The 19805-nt window shown below is 49.2% G+C and overlaps 2 protein-coding genes across 3 annotated transcripts in view; one reads left to right on the top strand and one right to left on the bottom strand.

Moving 5' to 3' along the window:
• Positions 1 to 19805, top strand: part of LOC306815331 (olfactory receptor 14A16-like) — a gene marked incomplete at its 3' end in the record, with an annotated part of 115577 nt that overhangs the window by 81077 nt on the left and 14695 nt on the right. The window lies entirely within an intron of this gene.
• The window catches only part of LOC306815332 (olfactory receptor 14A16-like), a gene marked incomplete at its 3' end in the record, with an annotated part of 252560 nt that continues 245284 nt past the window's right edge, over positions 12530 to 19805 (bottom strand). Inside the window, exons 1-2 of one of the 2 annotated variants that reach the window (XM_079331915.1) lie at positions 14287 to 14343; positions 12530 to 13485 (exon numbers count right to left, since the gene is read on the bottom strand). In XM_079331915.1, the coding sequence (XP_079188041.1) occupies positions 12530 to 13462 (933 nt within the window). In that variant the 5' untranslated portion in view covers positions 13463 to 13485; positions 14287 to 14343. Of the gene's footprint in view, positions 13486 to 14286; positions 14344 to 19805 lie in introns of those variants that run through there. The other variant, XM_079331914.1, reaches the window with a different exon arrangement.

Genomic DNA, 19805 nt, shown 5'->3' on the forward strand with positions numbered 1-19805 from the left:
GTGTGAAGATAGTTAACTAATGCTTTATATGGAGTTCAGAGATATGCACTAATGCAGTACAGGATTTGAAAAATATAAAGGCAAAAATCTTAAGGCATCACAGGCCTCACTGAACTAAGGGGCCACTGTCACACTTTGTGGCCCTATGGAACTAAGGAGTCCATTGTGACACTGCAAGGTCTCATGGAAGCAAGGAACCATTGTGACACGGTGGGGTCTTGTTGGGCCAAGGAGTGATTGTGTCTCCGTGTGGCACCATGGAACCAAGGAGTCCATTGTGACACTACAGGGCCCCATGGAACTAAGGATTCATGTAACAGTGCCAGACCCTATGGAACTGAAGGTCCATTGTGACATTGCCAGGTCTTACGGAATCCTGGAGACCATGACGACATCTGGGGGCCTTGTTGAGTCAAGGGGCTTGACAGGGCCCTATGGAACCAAGGAGACCCTTCTGACATTGTGAGTCCCCATGGAACCAAGGGTCCATTGTGATACTGTGACACCAAGGAGACTCCTGAGACACTGCAAGGCCTCATGGAAAAAAGGGACCATTGTGACACTGTGGAGCCCCGTGGAAACAAGAGGCCAGTGTGACACACCTGGGACTCATGGAACCAAGGATCCAATATGACACTACTATTGTGATTCTGCGGGCTCCATGGAAACAAGAGAACAGGTGACAGGGCTGGTTGTCTTGGCCTGAATGGTACAAATGCCCCTGGCATGCCCATTGCCATGCTCTTGTCATGCTCCCTTGAAACACTGGGGCTCTGGGATTTCCTTTAAATGGAAAAGAACCTCTCTTCTCATTCAAGCAACCATGGCCAAAATGGGATTCCCCCTTCAGAATTGTCCAGTCCCTGATGGTCTCTTCAGATATGAGACCTCCTCAGAGAGGACATGCAGGTGGTTAGGAGTCTGGGTTCTCTCGGAGTCACTGGCAAGAAAGCTGCTCGAGACGACCTTGTGTAGTTTCAAGGCTGCTTATCTTATCTTATCTTATCTTATCTTATCTTATCTTATCTTATCTTATCTTATCTTATCTTATCTTATCTTATCTTATCTTATCTTATCTTCCAAAATGTTTCAGCCAGCCTGACACAGGTCCTCTCTGCAAGGCGACCATTACCCCATTAGCCCCGGATGGGCTGTTCCAAATCTTTTATACCTAAGACTACGTATTTTATATTTACAAATTCTTTCCAATGCCATGCAATCTCTTTACAATGTCCAGTTCTTTCAACATGCAATCTGTGGCTCCCAGGATGCAATTCCAACATGGAGGGCATGAAGAAGAAGAAAGAAAAGCCCACCACACCCAGGTTCCTCCATCTTGGCCTCATGGTCCTTAATATAAACAATTCAAAAACCTACTTATTCTATATTCTAATATTCTAATTTATACTCTACTTGTTTTCATGTTTTGTGTTTCTTCCCTCAGTATTGGTAAATTCGCCCAACGAGCTAAATCCAGCCTTTCTGGCTCTTGGGCATCTCTTGGGGGGTCTCAGAGGGGTCTGCCTGGGGGGTTTTTGCATCCCCAGAGTCCAGCCCTAACCCTGGACTCCCACAAGAATTCCTAATATTCAAGGATTGCTCCCAGACAAAAGCTGCTATTTCCACCAAGTCTGGCTGCCCTTGTCTTCCTCAGAGCTGGCTCTCTCCTGCCTTATAACACTCAGCCCAAATTGTATCTATTCAAGGGTTGTTCCCAGACAAATGTAGCTAGAAGAGAGAGGTCTGGCAAGCCTTGTTCCTCTGGTGATTTTCTTAAACTATGAACTGGATGTCTTCATTTGAAAACACCTTGGAGAGGGCCCAGAGATCACTAGAGATGGAGCTTTGTGTGGCCAGGCAGAGGCAGGCAGAACACAGAGCTGACAGCAAAGGGAGGGCCAGGGAGGTGGGGCAGCCAGGGGATGACGACAGCCTGCAGGGGCAGAGGCGCAGGGCATGGACACCGTAGGACAGCCTGGGCTGCAGAGGGCACAGGGATGGGCAGCAGCTGAAAGGCCCTGCCAGAGCCAACTGCTGCAGCACTTGGGCCATGGCTGCTGGCCCTGGGCCTGAGGCCAGCAGGGGACAAGTGAGCCTGGCTGTGCTGGGGCCTCATTGCCTCCTTGTCCCTGCTCAGCAGCCTGGCAGGTGTTGCCCCATGGTCCTGCCCTTGGCATTGCACATGCCCAGAGCCCAGTGCCCTGGGAAGAGCCCTGAGCAATGAGGGACGGACAGAATCTGCTTTGCCAGGGGCCGGGGCTCAGGCCTTGGCCCTTTTGTATTCCTGAAACACATCCAAGTTTGCTCAGCATCAGAGACAGCTTTCCATTTCTTGTTCTCACCACTCATCAGTGCCGCCAGTGTTCTGCTCTAACTGGAACCTGGGTGCTGGAAATCAGATTGCAAGGAATTCTCAGAACATAAAGCCTTTAAGCCAAAACTTAGAATTAAACAGAGATGAGATAGGTTTAGCTTTAGAATTGAAGATACAGAAAAAATAAAGGTAGTAACAAATGCAACAAGACATTTTAGAGAGCAATAATGTCAGTTTGTGTGTTTTGATATACTTGGTTAAGAAATTTCACACTGTAGTATGAGTCAATACGATGAAATATCTTAGTATTGAATTAGAAACATAAATATCTCTGTTGACAGTGTTTATTGGTTAATAAATCCTTAAAATACCTTGTAGTCCGAAGTCTTGTGACTTCTAAGCCATTCTGTGATCATCTGTAAGACAAGCTTCACCTTTCTGCCTGTATAGAAAATAAATCACACTTTCTAAAGCAACTCAGAAGTCTCGTCTCTCTGCTTCATTCAGAAAAAGGAGAAAACCCCACCAAAAGAGTAACATTAAAAAAAATAAGCCCGAACTTAAAAAACGTATCATAAAAGCAATAACCCCACACTTTAAAAATATAACATATAAACAAGAAATTTGTACCTGGGAACACCTTCTCAGTCATGTCCTTCAGTGGGACCCATTAGAACTTCAGGAAACTTTGGATTTTGAATCTGACTTTCAATTTTTGAGAGGTTTCTTTTCTCCTTTTATTTTATTTTTTCTAACGTGACATGATTGTCATCAATTTCTCCTCCTTGGGTAACCTTCTCTTTCATGTTTATCAGTGGGACTCACTAAAAGTAAGAGAAACTTTGGAGTTTGAATCTGACTTGGAATTCTTGAAAAGTTTCTTCAACTCCCTCTCAGGGACTGATGTTCAGGGACTCAGCCCCAACCCTCAAGAGGTTCGCTAAAGTCTTTGTGCTGTGTCTGTGCTGCTGAGCTAGGCTGGGCTCCTGGCAGCTACTTGCAATGGCAGCACTGCAGAGAGATAGCCAGTATTTCCAAAATATTATTTGGAGTTCCTTGGCAGCACCAAATGCACATTGGGGCTCATTTGGATCAAGCACATCCTGACAAACCATGGCTCTGCCTTGATTTCCCTCTGGTCCAGTGCAGTTCATCATGATGGTTTTCAACTCCCGTTATGGAGAAATAATTCAAAGAGCTCCTTAGAAATACTCATTCCTATTTTTAAGAGTATATTTTATTAATGTTCTCTTTAGATTAGAGATGATTGCAGCATTCTGTGATTGATGTGGATCCATGGTGTCTCCTCAGGAGGTCTGGCCTGCTCAGAGAAGCTGTGCCTTGGGGTCAGACACCCAGGACAACCTTGCACCACATTCCCCAGTCCTATCCTGTCTGTCCTCACTCACCTGGGACCTGGAGAACTGGCTACACTCAGGAAAAAAAAAGTTGTTTCTTCTTTTTCTTTTTCCTTTTCTTTTTCCTTTTCTTTTTCTTTTTCTTTTTCTTTTTCTTTTTCTTTTTCTTTTTCTTTTTCTTTTTCTTTTTCTTTTTCTTTTTCTTTTTCTTTTTCTTTTTCTTTTTCTTTTTCTTTTTCTTTTTCTTTTTCTTTTTCTTTTTCTTTTTCTTTTTCTTTTTCTTTTTCTTTTTCTTTTCTTTTTTTCTTTTTCTAGCAATCTAAAACTCTTAATGATCCCTACTGCAAACAGACACACTCTTGAGGTGTGTGCCAGCCCAAGGTGCCACCAAAACCACTGCAGAGCTGCCCTGGGCCAGCTGTGAGGGTGGATCATCATCCCAAGCTGCACTGGCTACTGCCAGGGGCTGTGGCCATGGACACTGCACTGACCCCACTGCTGTGTTTGGGGGCCACAGCAACCGTGAGAGGTTCAAGTTTCCTTGGAAACACTGGGGAGGACTGGGACAAACTGGGGAACACTGGGAACACTCTGGGACACACTGGGACATAGTGGGAGTGATACTGGGAAATACTGGGACAGCCTGGGAACACTGTAATGCTGGGAGGAAATCTGGGAGGACCAGGATGGACTATGGGTGTGCACAGAGTTCCACTGGGACATACTTGGAGTTATAATGGGGGATACTGGGACAAACTGGAGATAATGGGGACAGTGTGCGGAAGACTGGAGGACGCTGGGGCGTACTGGGATGACACTAGGGGGACCTGGAATAGAGCAGGCATAAACTAATGTGTACTGGGAGGGACTGGGCTGTACTGGTTGGGCCAGGGCCAAAGGCCTCCTGTACTGGAGGAGCAGTGAGAATGCTCTGGGCTGTACTGGGGCTGTACTGGGCTGTTCTGGGGAGGAGTGGAGGGGTTGAACGGACTGTTCCTGCCCTCCGCACATCACTGCTGCAGCCAGGCAGTGCCGGGGATCGGGGATTCGGGGCAGTGCCTGCTGTCGGTCCCATCTTCTCTTTTAACCTCTAACTCCTGTCATGCTCCGCTGCCCAATAAAGCCCCACTGGAGCCGGGACTACAATGCCAGTCATACCCCACACCCCACAGAACCTCGGAGTCTGCTCCCGACATGTCCCGTAAGTGTCCCATAGAGTCTCCAGGATCCCTGAGTACACCCCCAGTGCCCATTCGGGAATTCGGACCTCCCCAAAAGCATCCCCGGATCCCTAAATGCTCCCAACTCCATAGATGCCCATTACAGCCACTTCTGCAAATTCATCGCCTGTCCTCCCCGGAGGCTTCAGAGTCCCTCATAGCAAAATTCAGAGCCCCTCATAAGACAATTACCATGCCTAAAATCCTGCCGCACCCTGAAGAGCCCAGTTTGAACTCCCCAAGCTTCCCCCAAGTGCCTTCAAACAGTACACATCCAACAACAACGACCTCAAGTCACGGCTCGGACAGAGAAGTCTCCCCTAAGTGCCTTCCCCTGCCCCAAAATTCTCCATTTGAGTCACTTCCAGGACTACAGCTCCCATCGTGTTATGTGGTTTCGGTAGAGATCTGTTCCAGCCAGGACTTCACCTCCCATCATGCCCTGCGCTCCACCGAGAGACATTGCAGCTGTGCCTACAACTCCCATGATGCTCTGCAGCCCAATGAAACTGTATTATACCCACGCCTACAACTCCCATCATCCCCCACACCCCAGAGAGCCTGTTAGAGCCCCCCGCATGCCCACCCGGACCCCAAAGAGCCCCAGATTCCCCTCCCTGACCTGCAAGTTTCCCCTCTGTCCCCCCAAGACTTCCCCCAGACCCAGAAGGCTCCATCAGAATCCCTCTGCATCCTGCTCAGTGCCAACCCAGCTCCCCAAAGTGTCCTCCAGACCCTAAAGCTCTCTCTAAATTCCCTTCCCAGACACAAAACTGCTCCAAATGTACCCCAGGAATGTCTCCATGCAGCCTAAAGTGGCCCCTTTTACCTTGTCTACCTGAGAAAATTGTTTTAAAAAAATACTAAAGGACTATAAATAGGACTAATAAGCACAAAGTGGGAGAAATGAACAGCCGATACTGGTCAATTTGCTAATGAAGGGAATTGTGTTACTTAGAACCAATGAACCAAAATTTTTTTGGTTGCCAAAAATGTGTAGTTATTTTTACACAAATACAAAAATAATTTAATAAAAATACAGAATAAAATTATTATAAAAAAGAAAACTATTATTATAATTTCAACTAGTATTACAATTTTAATTTAAAAATATTATTAGAAATTTTATTACAAAGAAAAATGCATAATATTGTTTTAATACTTCGGTATTTCAGTTCTACATGCCCAATTTCAGACATGGTGAGGAGCAGTTTGTCCAAACAGCGTCAACCTGCAAAGGGCTCATTCTCCTCTGTGCCCAGACCTCCTAAGGAGACATTCAGCATAGAGGCAACTTAAGGAGCTTAAGTCACCTCTAGCCTGAACTGAAAAAATAAAATAATATGCCCGTGATTGAAACCAAAATTCATGAGGTGCACTTTGAAATCTTCTTCCTTGATAGAACTCCAAGCTGACTCCAAGCAGTTGCACAAACCCTGGAATGTTGAAAACAAATGAAGGAAGACAAGGAGATCCTGATATATTTCTGTATTTTAGTGACTCCCAGGGTGAATTTTGGGCTGAGTCCAGGACCCCCAGGCACTGAGAGAAGGTTGAAGAAGCTGCTCCAGGAATCCGTAGCAAAACTCCAAGTCCCTTGGAGCATCAATGGCCCCACTGAGGGCAGGGACTGCCAAAGGCTCCCCAGGGACTGGTGAGAGCAGATCCTTGAGGGCAGGATTGCAGGAGCCAAAGACTGTGAGCAATGCTGAGCAAGGCCTGGGCTGGTTGGAGGCAGCAGAAAGGCCAAGGGCTGAGCCCAGGCCTGGCCCAGCAGGGCCTGTCCCTCACAAGTGGCTCAGGGCTGTTCCTGGGGCACTGGGATGGGAGGGGCAGCAAGGACAAATGGCATCAGCCTGCATGCCCTGCCAGCCTGCTCAGGGAGGGCTGAGGCAGCAGCAAAGTGCAGCCCCTGCAGGGAAAGTTTCTCCTGTGGGGCTGCAGAGACGCTGCCCAGCCCAGGGCACAAAGGCCTGGGTGCCTCTGGCCCTGCCAGCCCTGCCCAGCCCTTGGCCATCTCTCCTGCAGCCTGTGCCCCTGTGCGTGCTGCTGCTCTGCCCTGGCGGCTGCACACGCCCATCTCGCTGTCCCCCCAGCATTTCTCAGCCCAGCATTGCTGTGCCCTCCCTGGGCTCCCTGCACCCAGCGCTGCCGGCTCCTGGCACACAGAGCCATGGCATGGCCCAGCCTCAGCTGGGACACCTGGGCCACCAACATTCTGCCCTGGCATGGACTTTGCGGTTTCCTCACCTCCAGGCTGAACCTTCCAGACTGCACTTTGAGGAGTTTTCCTTCCTGTACACTGCCAAGGAAACCTGTGAGTCCTGCTGTTCACAAACAGAGAAGGGCTGGTGGGAGATGTGGTGGTCAAAGGCTGTTTTGGGTACAGTGACCATGAAATTATTGAGTTTTTATATATTCTGTGAAAGAAGGAGGAGCATCAGCAAAACTTCTACACTGGAATTAGAGAGGGCATATTTATGCTGATTTAGGATGCAGATTTTAAGAGTTCCTTGGGAAACAGCCTTTAATAACAGAGGGGTCCAGGAAACAGGAAAACACTCCAAAAAGAAATCTTGAAGGCAGATGAACAGCCTGTCCCTGTGCACATAAATTTGAGCCAGCATGGAAAATAGCTGGCCAAACTGAGTAGTAGATTGTATGGGAAATCAGGGGAAAAAAGAGGGTGTATCACCTTTTGACAGCGAGGCAGGCAACTCAGAAAATATTTAAGAATATCACTAGGTCATGCAAAAAGAAAATTAGAGAGGTGAAAACCATTCGGCCATTTCTGTGAAGGACAAAGAAAATTATTTTATCAATACATTAATGGTAAAAGGAGGTGTAAGGAAAACCTCAGTTTTTTATTGATGTGATATGGTTTCCAAAGATGAGGAAAAAGCTGAGATACTTAACCCAGTCTTTGACTCAGTTTTGAAAAATATGACACATTGCCCCCAGGACAAGTGTTCTCCTGAGCTGGTAGATGGGGACAGGGAGCAGAACAGACCCCTATATGTCCCAGTCTGGGGTTTCTCCTTTGCCCTGAGATCACCCCAGAGGGACATGAAGGTGGTTCAAACCCTGGTTTTCTCTGAAGCAGCCAAAGAAACATTGCTGGAGACGGTTTTCTCTTGTTCCAAGGACTGTTTATTATTTCTGATCTCAGGCACCTTTTGCCTGGCCAGCAGCGGTCTGCTCAGCCTGGCATCCATGGTGGAATCTGCCTGGTGAAGGCAGGGCTTATCTTATATAGTTTGTACTATATATTACATGTTTACAAAATTTTCCCAATACAATACAATTTTATTAAATGGTCCAGCCCTGACCCGATCTAATCCAAGAGTGCCAACGTGTCACCCAACATGGATGACATGGAGAAGAAAGAGGAAAAGGTGTCCACCCCCCAAATTCTCCATCTTGGCCACGTGTCCCTTATCATAAACATTCAAGAAAACCTATTTATCTATGTTCTAAAAGTCTAATTTATACTTTACTAATTTTGGTAGCTTGTTTCCATTCTCTTTGTGCTGACAACTTCCCCCAGGGGTTAGAATTCAGCACCTGTGACACCAGGATCTCACTCAGAGGTCTTTGAGACCATTGCCATGGGGGTTTTGAGACCCCCAAGGAGGCCAGGGGTATGCCCTGGGCTCCCACACCTGTAATCCAAGAGGAAGTATCCGGGGACCTGCTGAATCAGGTGAACATAGGTGTCTCTGGGACCAGATGGGATCCATACTAGGGGATGAGCGAGCTGTTGAATGAGCTCCCCAAGTTGCTGTCCATCACTTCTCATCAGTCCTGGCTCACCAGGGAGGTCCCAGAGGACTGGAGGTGCCAATGTGGGCCCATCTCCAAAAAGGGCTGGAAGAAGGATCTGGGGAATTCCAGGCCTGTCAGCCTGACCTTGGTGCCCAGCAAGGTGATGGAACAGATCACCTTGAGAGCCACCACAGCGCACCTACAGGATGGCTGAGGGATGAGAGCCAGCCAGTGTGGATTTCAGTACCTGCATTGATGATCTGGATGAGGGAATTGAGTGCACCATCAGCAAATTTACAGATGACTGCAAGCTTGGTGAGAGTGTTGATCTGCTGGAGGGTAGGAGGGCTCTGTAGAGGAACCTGGACAGGCTGATCCAGGGCCCAAAACTGGTTGGACACACCTTGAGTGCTGTGTCCAGTTCTGGGTCCCCCCATTTAGGAAAGAAATGTAGGGGCTGGAGCATGTCCAGAGAAGGGCAAGAATGCTGGTAAAGGGTTCTGGAACACAAGTGCTGTGAGGAGGGGCTGAAGGAGCTGGGGATGTTTATCCTGAAGGAGGTTCATGGGAGATCTCATCACTCTCTACAACTCCCTGACAGAAGGGTGCAGCCAGGTGGGGGTCAGGTTTTGTTCCCAGGAAACAGCCACAGGATAAGAAGACACAACCATAAAATGCAGCAGGGGAGGTTTAGGCTGGACATTAGGAAATACTCCTCATTAAAAGGGTGATTTGGCATTGGAATGTACTGCCCAGTGAGGTGGTAGAGTCATTTCCCCTGGAGATATTCAAGGAATAACTGGATGTGGCAGTGAGTGCCATGGTCAGGGTGACAAAGTGCTGTTGGGTCACAATTTGGATTTGATGATCTCAAATGTCTGTCCAGCCTGGGTCATTCTGTGATTCTGTGATGATTGTGACACTGCAGGGCTCCAGTGAAGCGAGGTCCTGTTGTGACACAGTGGGGCTAAATGGAACAAAGGTCAATTGAATACTCTCGGTCAACATGGAAACACAGAGGCCACAGTGACAGTGGGTTCTGTTAAACCACTGCAGGGACTCATGGAACTAAGGGAACAGTTTTGACACCTGGGTGCCCCTGTAACTAAGGGGGCACTGTGATACTGAAGAGCCTCATGTCCTTAGACACCACTGTGACACTAACACTGCAGGATATCATGGAACCAAGAACCCATTGTGACACTGCAGGATCTTGTGTCACCAGGTCCCCATTGTGACACTGTGCAAGCAAGGAGTCCATTGTGGAACTCTGGAGCCTTATGGAATTCAGGGGACACCTGTGACTCTGTGGGGCCCCATGAAATCTAGGAGACAGTTGTGACAGTTCTTGGCTTTGTGGAAATAAGGAGTCCATTGTGACACTGTGGAACCTCATGTAATAATGGGGCCATGGTGACTTTGCAGGGCCACATTGAACCAAGGGGCCAGTGTGATTCTTTGGGGCCTCGTGGAATCACAGAGACCACTGTGGTACTGGCTGACGTCATATAACAAAGAGGCCATTTGGGCACTGCAGGGACTTGGGAATGAACAAAACAATTGTGATACCATGATGGCCCATGGGACCAAGAGACTACTTGAACACATTGGAAGCAAGGATACCATTGCTGCACTGCAAACCTCATAGAACCAAGGATCCACTATAACACTGCAGATCACAGTGGCATGTCAGAGATCATTGTAAAACTCTAGGGCCTCTAGGAACTGCAATGACACAAAGCTGGGTGTGAGTGTGGGTCTTCTGGAGGGTAGGAGGGCTCTGCAAAGGGACCTGGACAGACTGGATCCAGGGCCCAAATCCAACAAGGTGAGGTTTAACAAGACCAAGTGCCAGGTCCTGCATTTTGCCCACAACAACCAAAGCAGTGCTCAAGGCTGGGGACAGAGTGGCTGGACAGCAGCCAGGCACAAAGGGACTGAAGGCACTGATGGACAGCAGGCTGGACATGAGCCAGCAGTGTGCCCAGATGGCCAAAAAGGCCAATGGCACCTGGCCTGGGTCAGGAATGGTGTGGCCAACAGGAGCAGGGCAGTGATTCTTCCCCTGTGCTTGGCACTGGTTTGGGAGTGCCTCAAGTGCTGTGTCCAGATCTGAGTTCCCAAACTAAGAAATGACACTGAGGAGCTGGAGCATGTGCAGAGAAGGGCAACAAGGCTGATGAGGGGTCAGGAACACAAGTCCTGTGAGGAGCAGCTGAGAGTTCTGGGGATGTTTATCCTGGATAAGAAGAGGCTCAGAGGAGACAAAGTGGTGTCAGGGCACAGGTTGGACTTGATGATCTCCAAGGTCTTTTCCAGCATTGCTGATTCTGTGATTATCTGAAATCATCCCCTGAAGCAGTTGCAGGATGAGCCCTGGGCCTACTCTTCAGAAGTTCCAGCAGCCCAGGTCCCTCAGCTTCTCCTCACAGCCCCAAAGCCCATCCTGTCAGTCCTGCAGAGCCTCTCCAGCCCCTCCTCACTGCCCAGAACTGGGAGTCCCACACCCAGACACACCAGCCCAGATGGGGCCCCTCGCCTGTGGTGCCTGTGTCAAGAGAACAGCATGAGACACTGCAGGACCCTGCAGACAAATCCTGAAAAATTTGTAGGATGATGCTGCTCTCGAAGAGATGTTCACATGGGTCCAACTCAGGAACTGAAATGGGGAGTGGGCTAGAGAGGAAAGGCAAACAGGCATGAAAAGAGGAAGAAATTTTTACCTGGATAGAGGAAAGAAATCAAAGGTGAAGCACAGGAAATACTCAAGCAATTTGGGGGTGGCTGCTAGGCATCCCTGGCTCTGACCAAGAACATCTGCAGTGGGACAGGAAACTCACAGCTCATGGGAACAAACTTTCTGCCTCACTTGAGAGGCCATGACAAGCCTGAGTGGTTTCCCTCGTGTCCCCCAGCCCTTGCTGCCCCAGGGGCTGGTGGCATTTGTGCTCACTCAGCTCCATCTCCCAACAGCAGCACCATGGAGGTGCTGACACCTGCTCTGTGCAGTGCAAACAGGGGCTCCTGAGCCAGTGCTGCTGTGCCTGCAAGGATGCCGCACCTGTGTGAGCTGGGGGAGAGGCCAGGGCTGCAGAGGGGGCATGTTGTTGGCAGGTGCATGAAGACACTCTGGCCTGGGCTGTCCAGCGTGGTGGGGATGGATCAGCCCCTGCTCTGCTGCTCCTTGCCAGGGTCTCCCCCTTGCAGGGCCCTTGCAGAGCACCAGCCATGCTGTTTGCCCCCAGCCTGCCCATGGCCAGCCTGGGGCTGCTCATGGGGGTTTTCTCTGCTCAGCATTGGCCTGGCCAAGTGTTCTGGAGAGAGCCTGGGCAAGGAGCCTGGAGCCCCCAGGCCCTGCCCTGAGGCATCAGCGCTGCCCCAGAAGTGCCCATGGCCTGTCCCTGCTGCAGCCACACCCAGGGCTGTGCCCAGCCCCGAGAGCACTCAGGCCCTGCAGCAAGGGGCAGAAGGGCAACAGGGCAGTGGCACGGGAGAAGCACTGGCAGCACCAAGTGCTGCTGCTGCTGGACAAAGCTTCTGTGCCAGCACTGATCTGCCCCAGCTCTGCACACAGATATTGCTGCTGCAGCTCCAGAGAAGGGAACAAAATGTGGATCTGCAGTGAAAACTGTGCTGGGAGACCCTTTATTTCATTTATGGCCCCTGAGACTGCAGACCCACATTGTCACATTTTGTGGCCACATGGAAGGAGAAGAGAAACCAAATTAGAAATGGCACAACCAACGATATTTCTTTGTGGAGAGTATTTAAAAAAAAGGTAAAACAATGTAAAAGAATCTCCAAAATGAAACCAGCAAGAAGTGTCAAAGATGACTTTTATTACAAGTGATTTTCAGAAATTGGCCAGCAGTTTAATGTTCCTGAAAGCAGCCAGTCATCAGCGTCCACACTGCAGCCTTGAGCTCATGGTTCCTCAGGCTGTAGATGAGGGGGTTCAGGGCTGGAGGCACCACCGAGTACAGAACTGACATGGACAGATCCAGGAATGGGAAGGAGATGGAGGGGGGCTTCAGGTAGGCAAATATGCTAGTGCTGAGGAACAGGGAGACCACAGCCAGGTGAGGGAGGCAGGTTGAAAAGGCTTTGTGCCGTCCCTGCTCAGAGGAGATCCTCAGCACAGCCCTGAAGATCTGCACATAGGAGAAAACAATGAACACAAAACAGCCAAAACCTAAACAAACACTAACAGCAATGAGCCCAAGTTCCCTGAGGCAGGATTTGGAGCAGGAGAGCTTGAGGATCTGTGGGATTTCACAGAAGAACTGGTCCAGGGCATTGCCATGGCATAGGGGCAGGGAAAATATATTGGCCGTGTGCAGCAGAGCATTGAGAAAGGCACTGGCCCAGGCAGCTGCTGCCATGTGGGCACAAGCTCTGCTGCCCAGGAGGGTCCCGTAGTGCAGGGGTTTGCAGATGGACACGTAGCGGTCGTAGCACATGATGGTCAGGAGAAAATACTCTGCTGTAATGAAGAACATAAGCAGAAATACCTGAGCAGCACATCCTGCATAGGAGATATTCCTGGTGTCCCAGAGGGAATTGTGCATGGCTTTGGGCACAGTGGTGCAGATGCAGCCCAGGTCAGTGAGGGCCAGGTTGAGCAGGAAGAAGAACATGGGGGTGTGCAGGTGGTGGCCGCAGGCTACGGCGCTGATGATGAGGCCGTTGGCCAGGAGGGCAGCCAGGGAGATGCCCAGGAAGAGGCAGAAGTGCAGGAGCTGCAGCTGCCGCGTGTCTGCCAGTGCCAGCAGGAGGAAGTGGCTGATGGAGCTGCTGTTGGACATTTGCTGTGTCTTGGCTTGGGCATCTGTAAAAAAAGCAATCATGGAATAGTTCAGCTTGGAAAGACTTTAAATAACCCAGCCCATCTTGGTGGCACTTTCCCCGCACTACCTGCCCAGGGCTCTGCTGCCTGGAGCTGTCCCTGCCAGCAGCTGCTTCCCTGTGCCCAGTGCTGGACTATGCCAGTGCTGCCAGAGCCCAGCCCAGCCCTGGAGTTTAGCTCTGCCTTGCACACGCCTCCCAGCACAGGGCACTGCCCAGGGCCAGCTCAGCCTCTGCAGAATTGTGATGGCAATGTCAGAGCATCCCTGAGGATGCTGGAAAAGCAATGCAGATGCTGCATTTATGGGGTCCTCTACTGATTTTTGAGATCTGCCTAATTTTTGAGATCTGAGGAATTCTCTTAGTTTTTTATCATCCTGAAGTGAGTTAGCATTATCAGTGTGAAATTTCCCATCCAGGCAACCCAGAGCAGTAGATTAAAAAATAAGTATTTTCCATTTACACAGCTTCTTCCTGGCAGTGCTCCCTGTAAAATCCCATTGGAAATCTTCTGGATTTAAATGTCCTGCTGGGAGTAGTCCTGAACAATGCAGCATCCTCACCACACAAAGGGAACACTTCCAAGCCTTAGCAGCTGTATCCTTCCACCTAGACCTCGTTCCCCAGTGCTGTGGGCAGCTCCCAGGGCTGGCTGAGAGCTGTCCCTTGCAGGCAGCAGAGTCCCTGCCCCAGCACTGCTCCCTGGGCTGCAGGACCCTGCTCTGCAGCACAGCCCTGGACACCCCTGGCTGCTCTAGACGAGAGAATCAGATAATGTACTCACAGAGTCTGTAGGCATTGGGATGTTCCAGCTTTAGGAGATCACTGCAGGAGCTGCAGCTGCCTTGTACTGCAGCCAGAGGCTTCCTCTGTCAAGGGCTGGGAGTGATTCTGCCCCAGTCACTCGTGAACACCTTCCTAGCCCTGACTGATTGAAGCTCTCTGTGCCTCTGTGCTGTACCTGGGGTGGGTCCAGGCAGTGCCCTCAGCCCAGCTTGTCTGGGAGAGGAGCTGCTCCTTAGCAGAAATGTCTTTTTGAAGCTCTTCTTGGTTGTCAGGATTGCCCTCTGTGCCAGGAGCTCGGCCCAGTTGAGCAGCACAGACACAGCACAAGTAGTTTAATGAACTTCTCAGGGCTTTGGTGCTGTTTACATAAGACTCAGTCCCTCAGAGTATGCTCAAAAAACTTCTTAAGAACTCAAAGTGAGTTTTAAAATCCAAAGTTTCTTGAAGTTTTAATGGGTCCCACTGCGGGATATGATTGAGGAAATGTCCCCAGGTTCCAGTGAGTGTAGAACACTGGTAGCAGTGATGACAGGAGAGGACAAACAAGGGAAAGGTGTCTCTGATGCTGAGCAAACCTGGATGTGTAGACTGACATGTCCACATAAGCTACAGAGTTATCCCACATTGGACCTGAGATCTGAAAAAAATGATGCCCACTTTAACACCAAATTAGTGTTAAGAAGTCTTAGTCTGATATTTTGGAGATTTGGTTACAGCAGGGCCTCACAGAACCAAGGAGTCACCTGTGACCCTATGAAACCTCAAGGAACAAAGGGACCTTTTGACACTGTGGGGCTGCATGGAACCAAAATCCGTTTTGTCAGAGTGGGGCCGTATGGCATCTGTGGTTACTTGTGACACTGGGAAACCTCATGGAACAAAAGTACTTTGTGACAGATAAAGGCCTCATGGAACCAAGGGGCCATTGTGACACTGTGGGGCCACATGGTACCAATGATCCATTGTTATACTGCAGATCCAAGGAGGCCATGGTGACACTATGGAATCTCCTGCAGCCATGGGTGCATTGTGACACTGCTGGGCCCCACAGAACCAAGAAATCCATTAGTGACACTGCGGAACCTCACGGAACAAGGTGACCATGTTATACTACAGAACCTCGTGGGACAAAGGGTCCATGGTGACACAGAAGAACTGTTCCTGAGATTATGAAAACTCATGGAACTAGAAGTCCATTGTGACCAAAGGACCATTGTGACACTGTAGGGCACCATGGATCCAAGGATCATTGTGACACTGTGCCTTGTGGGGCCTCCTGGAACCACAGGCATCATTTTGACACTGCTGGGCCACATGCTCCCATAGGGCCAGTGTGAAACAGCAGGGCTTTGTGAAACCAAAAGACCATTGTGGCTTTACAGAGCCTTGTACAGCCAAAGGGTTGCTGTGATCCTGCAGGGCTTCATGGATCCATGGAGACCACTGAGGCATTGCCAGGACCCATGGAGTCATGGAGACAATTGTGATGCTCTCAGTTCCCACAGAACCAAGGGGACATGAAAAAGGTCTGGCATGCTTGGCCTCCCATGGACCACCAGACAGGTCAAAATGAATTTTGCATAACAAGGGCTGCCTCTCATCAGCCCCTGGAGCACTGGGGCTCTGGGCTTTCTGGTTCCCATGTCTGAAATTGGTACTGCCCCTAAAATACTCCCTCTATGCAAGGGCTTCTCTCAGAGAAAAGCCACCATGACTACCAGATATGGCTGCCTTTGGCTCTGGTGGTCAGCTCTCATCTGCCCCTGAAACACTGAGTCTGTTCCTTATTTCCTATGGAAAAAACCTGTCTTCCTCATCCAGGGCCAACAGCCAAAACTGCGATTTGGCCTCTCAGATTCTATCTGTCCAAGGATTGCTCCCAGATAAAAGTAGCCAGAACAGAGTGGTCTGGCTGGTCTTATTCCTCTGGTGATTTACTTAGATTATGAACTCAATGTTATCAATTGTAATTACTTTGGAGAGGGCCCAGAGAACTCCTGAGGTGAGGTATGCAGGCTTCAGGCACATGATCAATATAGGGACAAAGGAGCTCTGTGCCCAGTGGAGTGGAGACAGAGGACAGTGGAGGAGAGCCATCAGAGTGTTTAAAGAACTGTTTCAGAGACACTTTTGATATAGTGTAAAACTGCCTAAGAAAGAAAAAATGAATGCAAAGTGAATCTGGGATAGTCCAGACAGGATGCAAGAAGAGAGGATTTTCCCTCCCGGGCAGGGCTGTGGTGCAACACATCCCCTTAAAAAAATCTTGAGCAGCCCAAGGCTGCCCATGTTCTTCTTCCTGCTCAGCCTGGCCCTCAGCATTCTGGGCACCATCTGCACCACTGTCCCCAAAGCCATGCACAATTCCCTCTGCGACATCAGGAATATCTCCTATGCAGGATGTGTTGCTCAGGTTTTCTTTTTTGTTTTCTTTCCATCAGGAGAGCATTTCCTCCTGACCATCATATGCTATGACCACTACGTGTCCATCTGCATACCTCTGCACTATGGGACCCTCCTGGGCAGCAGAGCTTGTGCCCACATGGCAGCAGCTGCCTGGGCCAGTGCCTTTCTCTATTCACTGTTGCACACAGCCAATACATTTTCCCTGCCAGTGTGTAAGGACAATGCCCTGGGCCAGTTCTTCTGTGAAGTGCCACACATCCTCAAGCTCTCCTTGCTCACACTCAAACTTCAGGGAACTTGGGCTTTTTGCTGTTAGTGTTTGTTTAGCACTCACTTGTTTTCTGTTTATTATTTTCTCCTATATGCAGATCTTCAGGGCTGTGTTGAGAATGCCCTCTGAGCAGGGATGGTACAAAGACTTTTCCACCTGCCTCTTTCACCTGGCTGTGGTCTTGTGTTTACCAGGACTGGGTTTTTTGCCTACCTGAAGGCCCCCTCCATCTCCCCATCTCAGGAACTAGTGGTGTCATTTCTGTACTCGGTGGTACCTCCAGCCCTGCACCACCACACCCTGCTGACCACACCATTCCTGATCCAGGCCAGAGCCTTTGGCCTTCTTGGCCACCTGGGCACACTGCTGGCTCATGTACAACCTGCTGTCCATCAGTGCCCCCAGGTCACTTTATGCCTGGTCACTGTACAGCCACTCTGCCTCCAGCCTGTAACACTGCAGGAGTTGTTCTGGCCAAAGTGCAGGATCCAGCATTTGGACTTGTTGAACCTCACCTTGTTGGATTTGGGCTCTGGATCCAGCCTGTCCAGGTCCCTCTGCAGAGCCCTCCTACCCTCCAGAAGACCCACACTCACACCCAGCATGGTGTCACCACGGTCTTACGAGGCCCTAGAATGTCACAATGGTCTCTATGATTCCATGGGTCCTTCCTTTGTCACAATACCTCTTTGGTTCCATGTGACCCCTTGATGTGTCAAAGTCCCTTGGATCCCTGGGCCCCACAGTCTCACAAAGGCATTTTGGTCCCCCAAAGCCCTGCAGTGTCACAGTGGATCCTTGGTTCCATGAGGTCTCGCAGTACAGTAATATTCCCCTTGGTTCCACAGTGTCACAATGGCCTCTTGGTCCCAAGAGGCACCACAATGTCAAACATGTTTCCTTCATTCCCTGAGTCCATGAGGAGTAGCACTGGCCCCTTGGTTCCATGAGGCCTCCAAATGCCACCATGAATTCCCTGGTGCTGCAGTATCACAATGGAGCCCTGGTTCCACAAGATCCTGCATTGTCACGAGGGACACTTGGTTCCATGGGGCACCACAGTGTCACAATTGTTCCCTTAGCTCTAAGATTCCTTACAGTGGAACAATGGTCCCTTGATTACATTGGGCCCAGGCTCTCACAAGGCTCTCCTTGGTCCCACAGTGTCACAATGGTCCCTTGGTTCCACAAGGCCCTGCAGAGTCACAATGGCCTCTGTGGTTCCACTAGGACCCAGAGTGTCACAATGGACTCCTTGTTTCTTGTAGCCCCACAGTGTCATAGTGGCCCCTTGGCTGTGTGGTGCCATGTTGTACACAGTGTCACTCTGGTTGTCTCAGTTCCACGAGGCCCTGCAGTGTCACAATCATCACAGAATCACCCAGGCTAGAAAAGAACTTTGATAACCTCAAGTTACACCTGTGACCCAACACCAGCTTGTCACCCAGACCATGGGACTCAGTACCACATCCAGTCTTTCCTGAAACACTTCCAAGCATGGTGACTCACCCACCTCCCTGGGAAGCCCATTCCAATGCCCAATCACTGTTTCAGTGAAGAATATTTCCTAATGTCCAGCCTAATTGTCCCCTGGTGTAGCTTAAGTTTGTGTCCTCTTGTCCTGTGACTGTTCCCTGACACAAGAGCCTGACCTCCACCTGGCTGCACCCTCCTGTCAGGGAGTTGTAGAGGGTGATGAGATCTCCTCTGAGTCTCCTCCAGGATAAACATCCCCAGCTCCCTCAGCTGATCCTCACAGAACTTGTGTTCCAGACCTCTCACCAGCCTTGGTCCCCTTCTCTGGACACGCTCCAGCCTCTCCATGTCTTCCCTAATTTTTGGTCCAGAACTGGATGCAGCACTTGAGGTGCTGCCCAACTAGTGCTGAACACTAGGAAAGAATCACTGTCCTGTTCCTGCTGGCCACACCATTCCTGATCCATTGCAGTTCCAGGTGTTGGATGAGGGAATTAGAGGGAGGGGGTGGGGACAAAGTGTTATTTATTGTCATCCATGAAGGGTCTTGATTTTCATATCTGTTCAGACTTCATTAGAAGATTCAGGGGTTCAATATGAATTGGACATTGCTGGTATCAACCAATAAATATGAAAAAAAATCTGGACAAATACTTCTCCCTACATTGTTTTCAATATAGTATATAGTATACAGTATATTCACTTTGAATACACTACTGAAATCTGTCTAATTAATCACAGAAGAATTGAAGACTTAAATTATTCCCAGGGGCTTTTCTTGTTTGGGTGTTTTGAACAAATACTTTTGAGTTTTTTTCACTGAATCCCTGAACTGAAGAGGTCAAGAAAGAAGAGTTCAATATTAAGTTTGTCGTGATTTTGCACTGGCTAAATTGCCAATGCACCCTCTAGAATTATTTACTCATTTTCTGCTGTGAGATGGGATTAGGAGGAAGGCAAAACTAGCTCAGACTTTAAAGGGTACAAAGAAAAATCTTTATTACTAGAAACTACAAGAAAAAAAATCTTAATAAAACTTTCAGAACATTTCTCTTCCCCCTACAACTTCTTTTCTTTCACAATGATAACATACAGAAATGGATCAGTCAATTTACCATCTCTATAAATAGCCTTTCACCAATTTACTTAGGTGAGGAGAACTTTTCATCAGTCTATGGAGATTTTACCACAAGAAAACAGTTTTCTTCCGGCATCTATATCGCAGTGAATCAGCCATTCAGGAGAATATAAATCTGATCACTGTGTAAAAATCCCTTCCTCGACTTACAGGTTGCCTGTAATTATTTTTGAGGACCGTATCAACTTATGAGACAGCACCCAAAGGCTGATGGCCTCCTCTCCCC

The sequence above is a fragment of the Erithacus rubecula genome (genome assembly GCF_903797595.1).
Source record: "Erithacus rubecula genome assembly, contig: scaffold_115_arrow_ctg1, whole genome shotgun sequence".
Classification (NCBI taxonomy): domain Eukaryota; kingdom Metazoa; phylum Chordata; class Aves; order Passeriformes; family Muscicapidae; genus Erithacus; species Erithacus rubecula.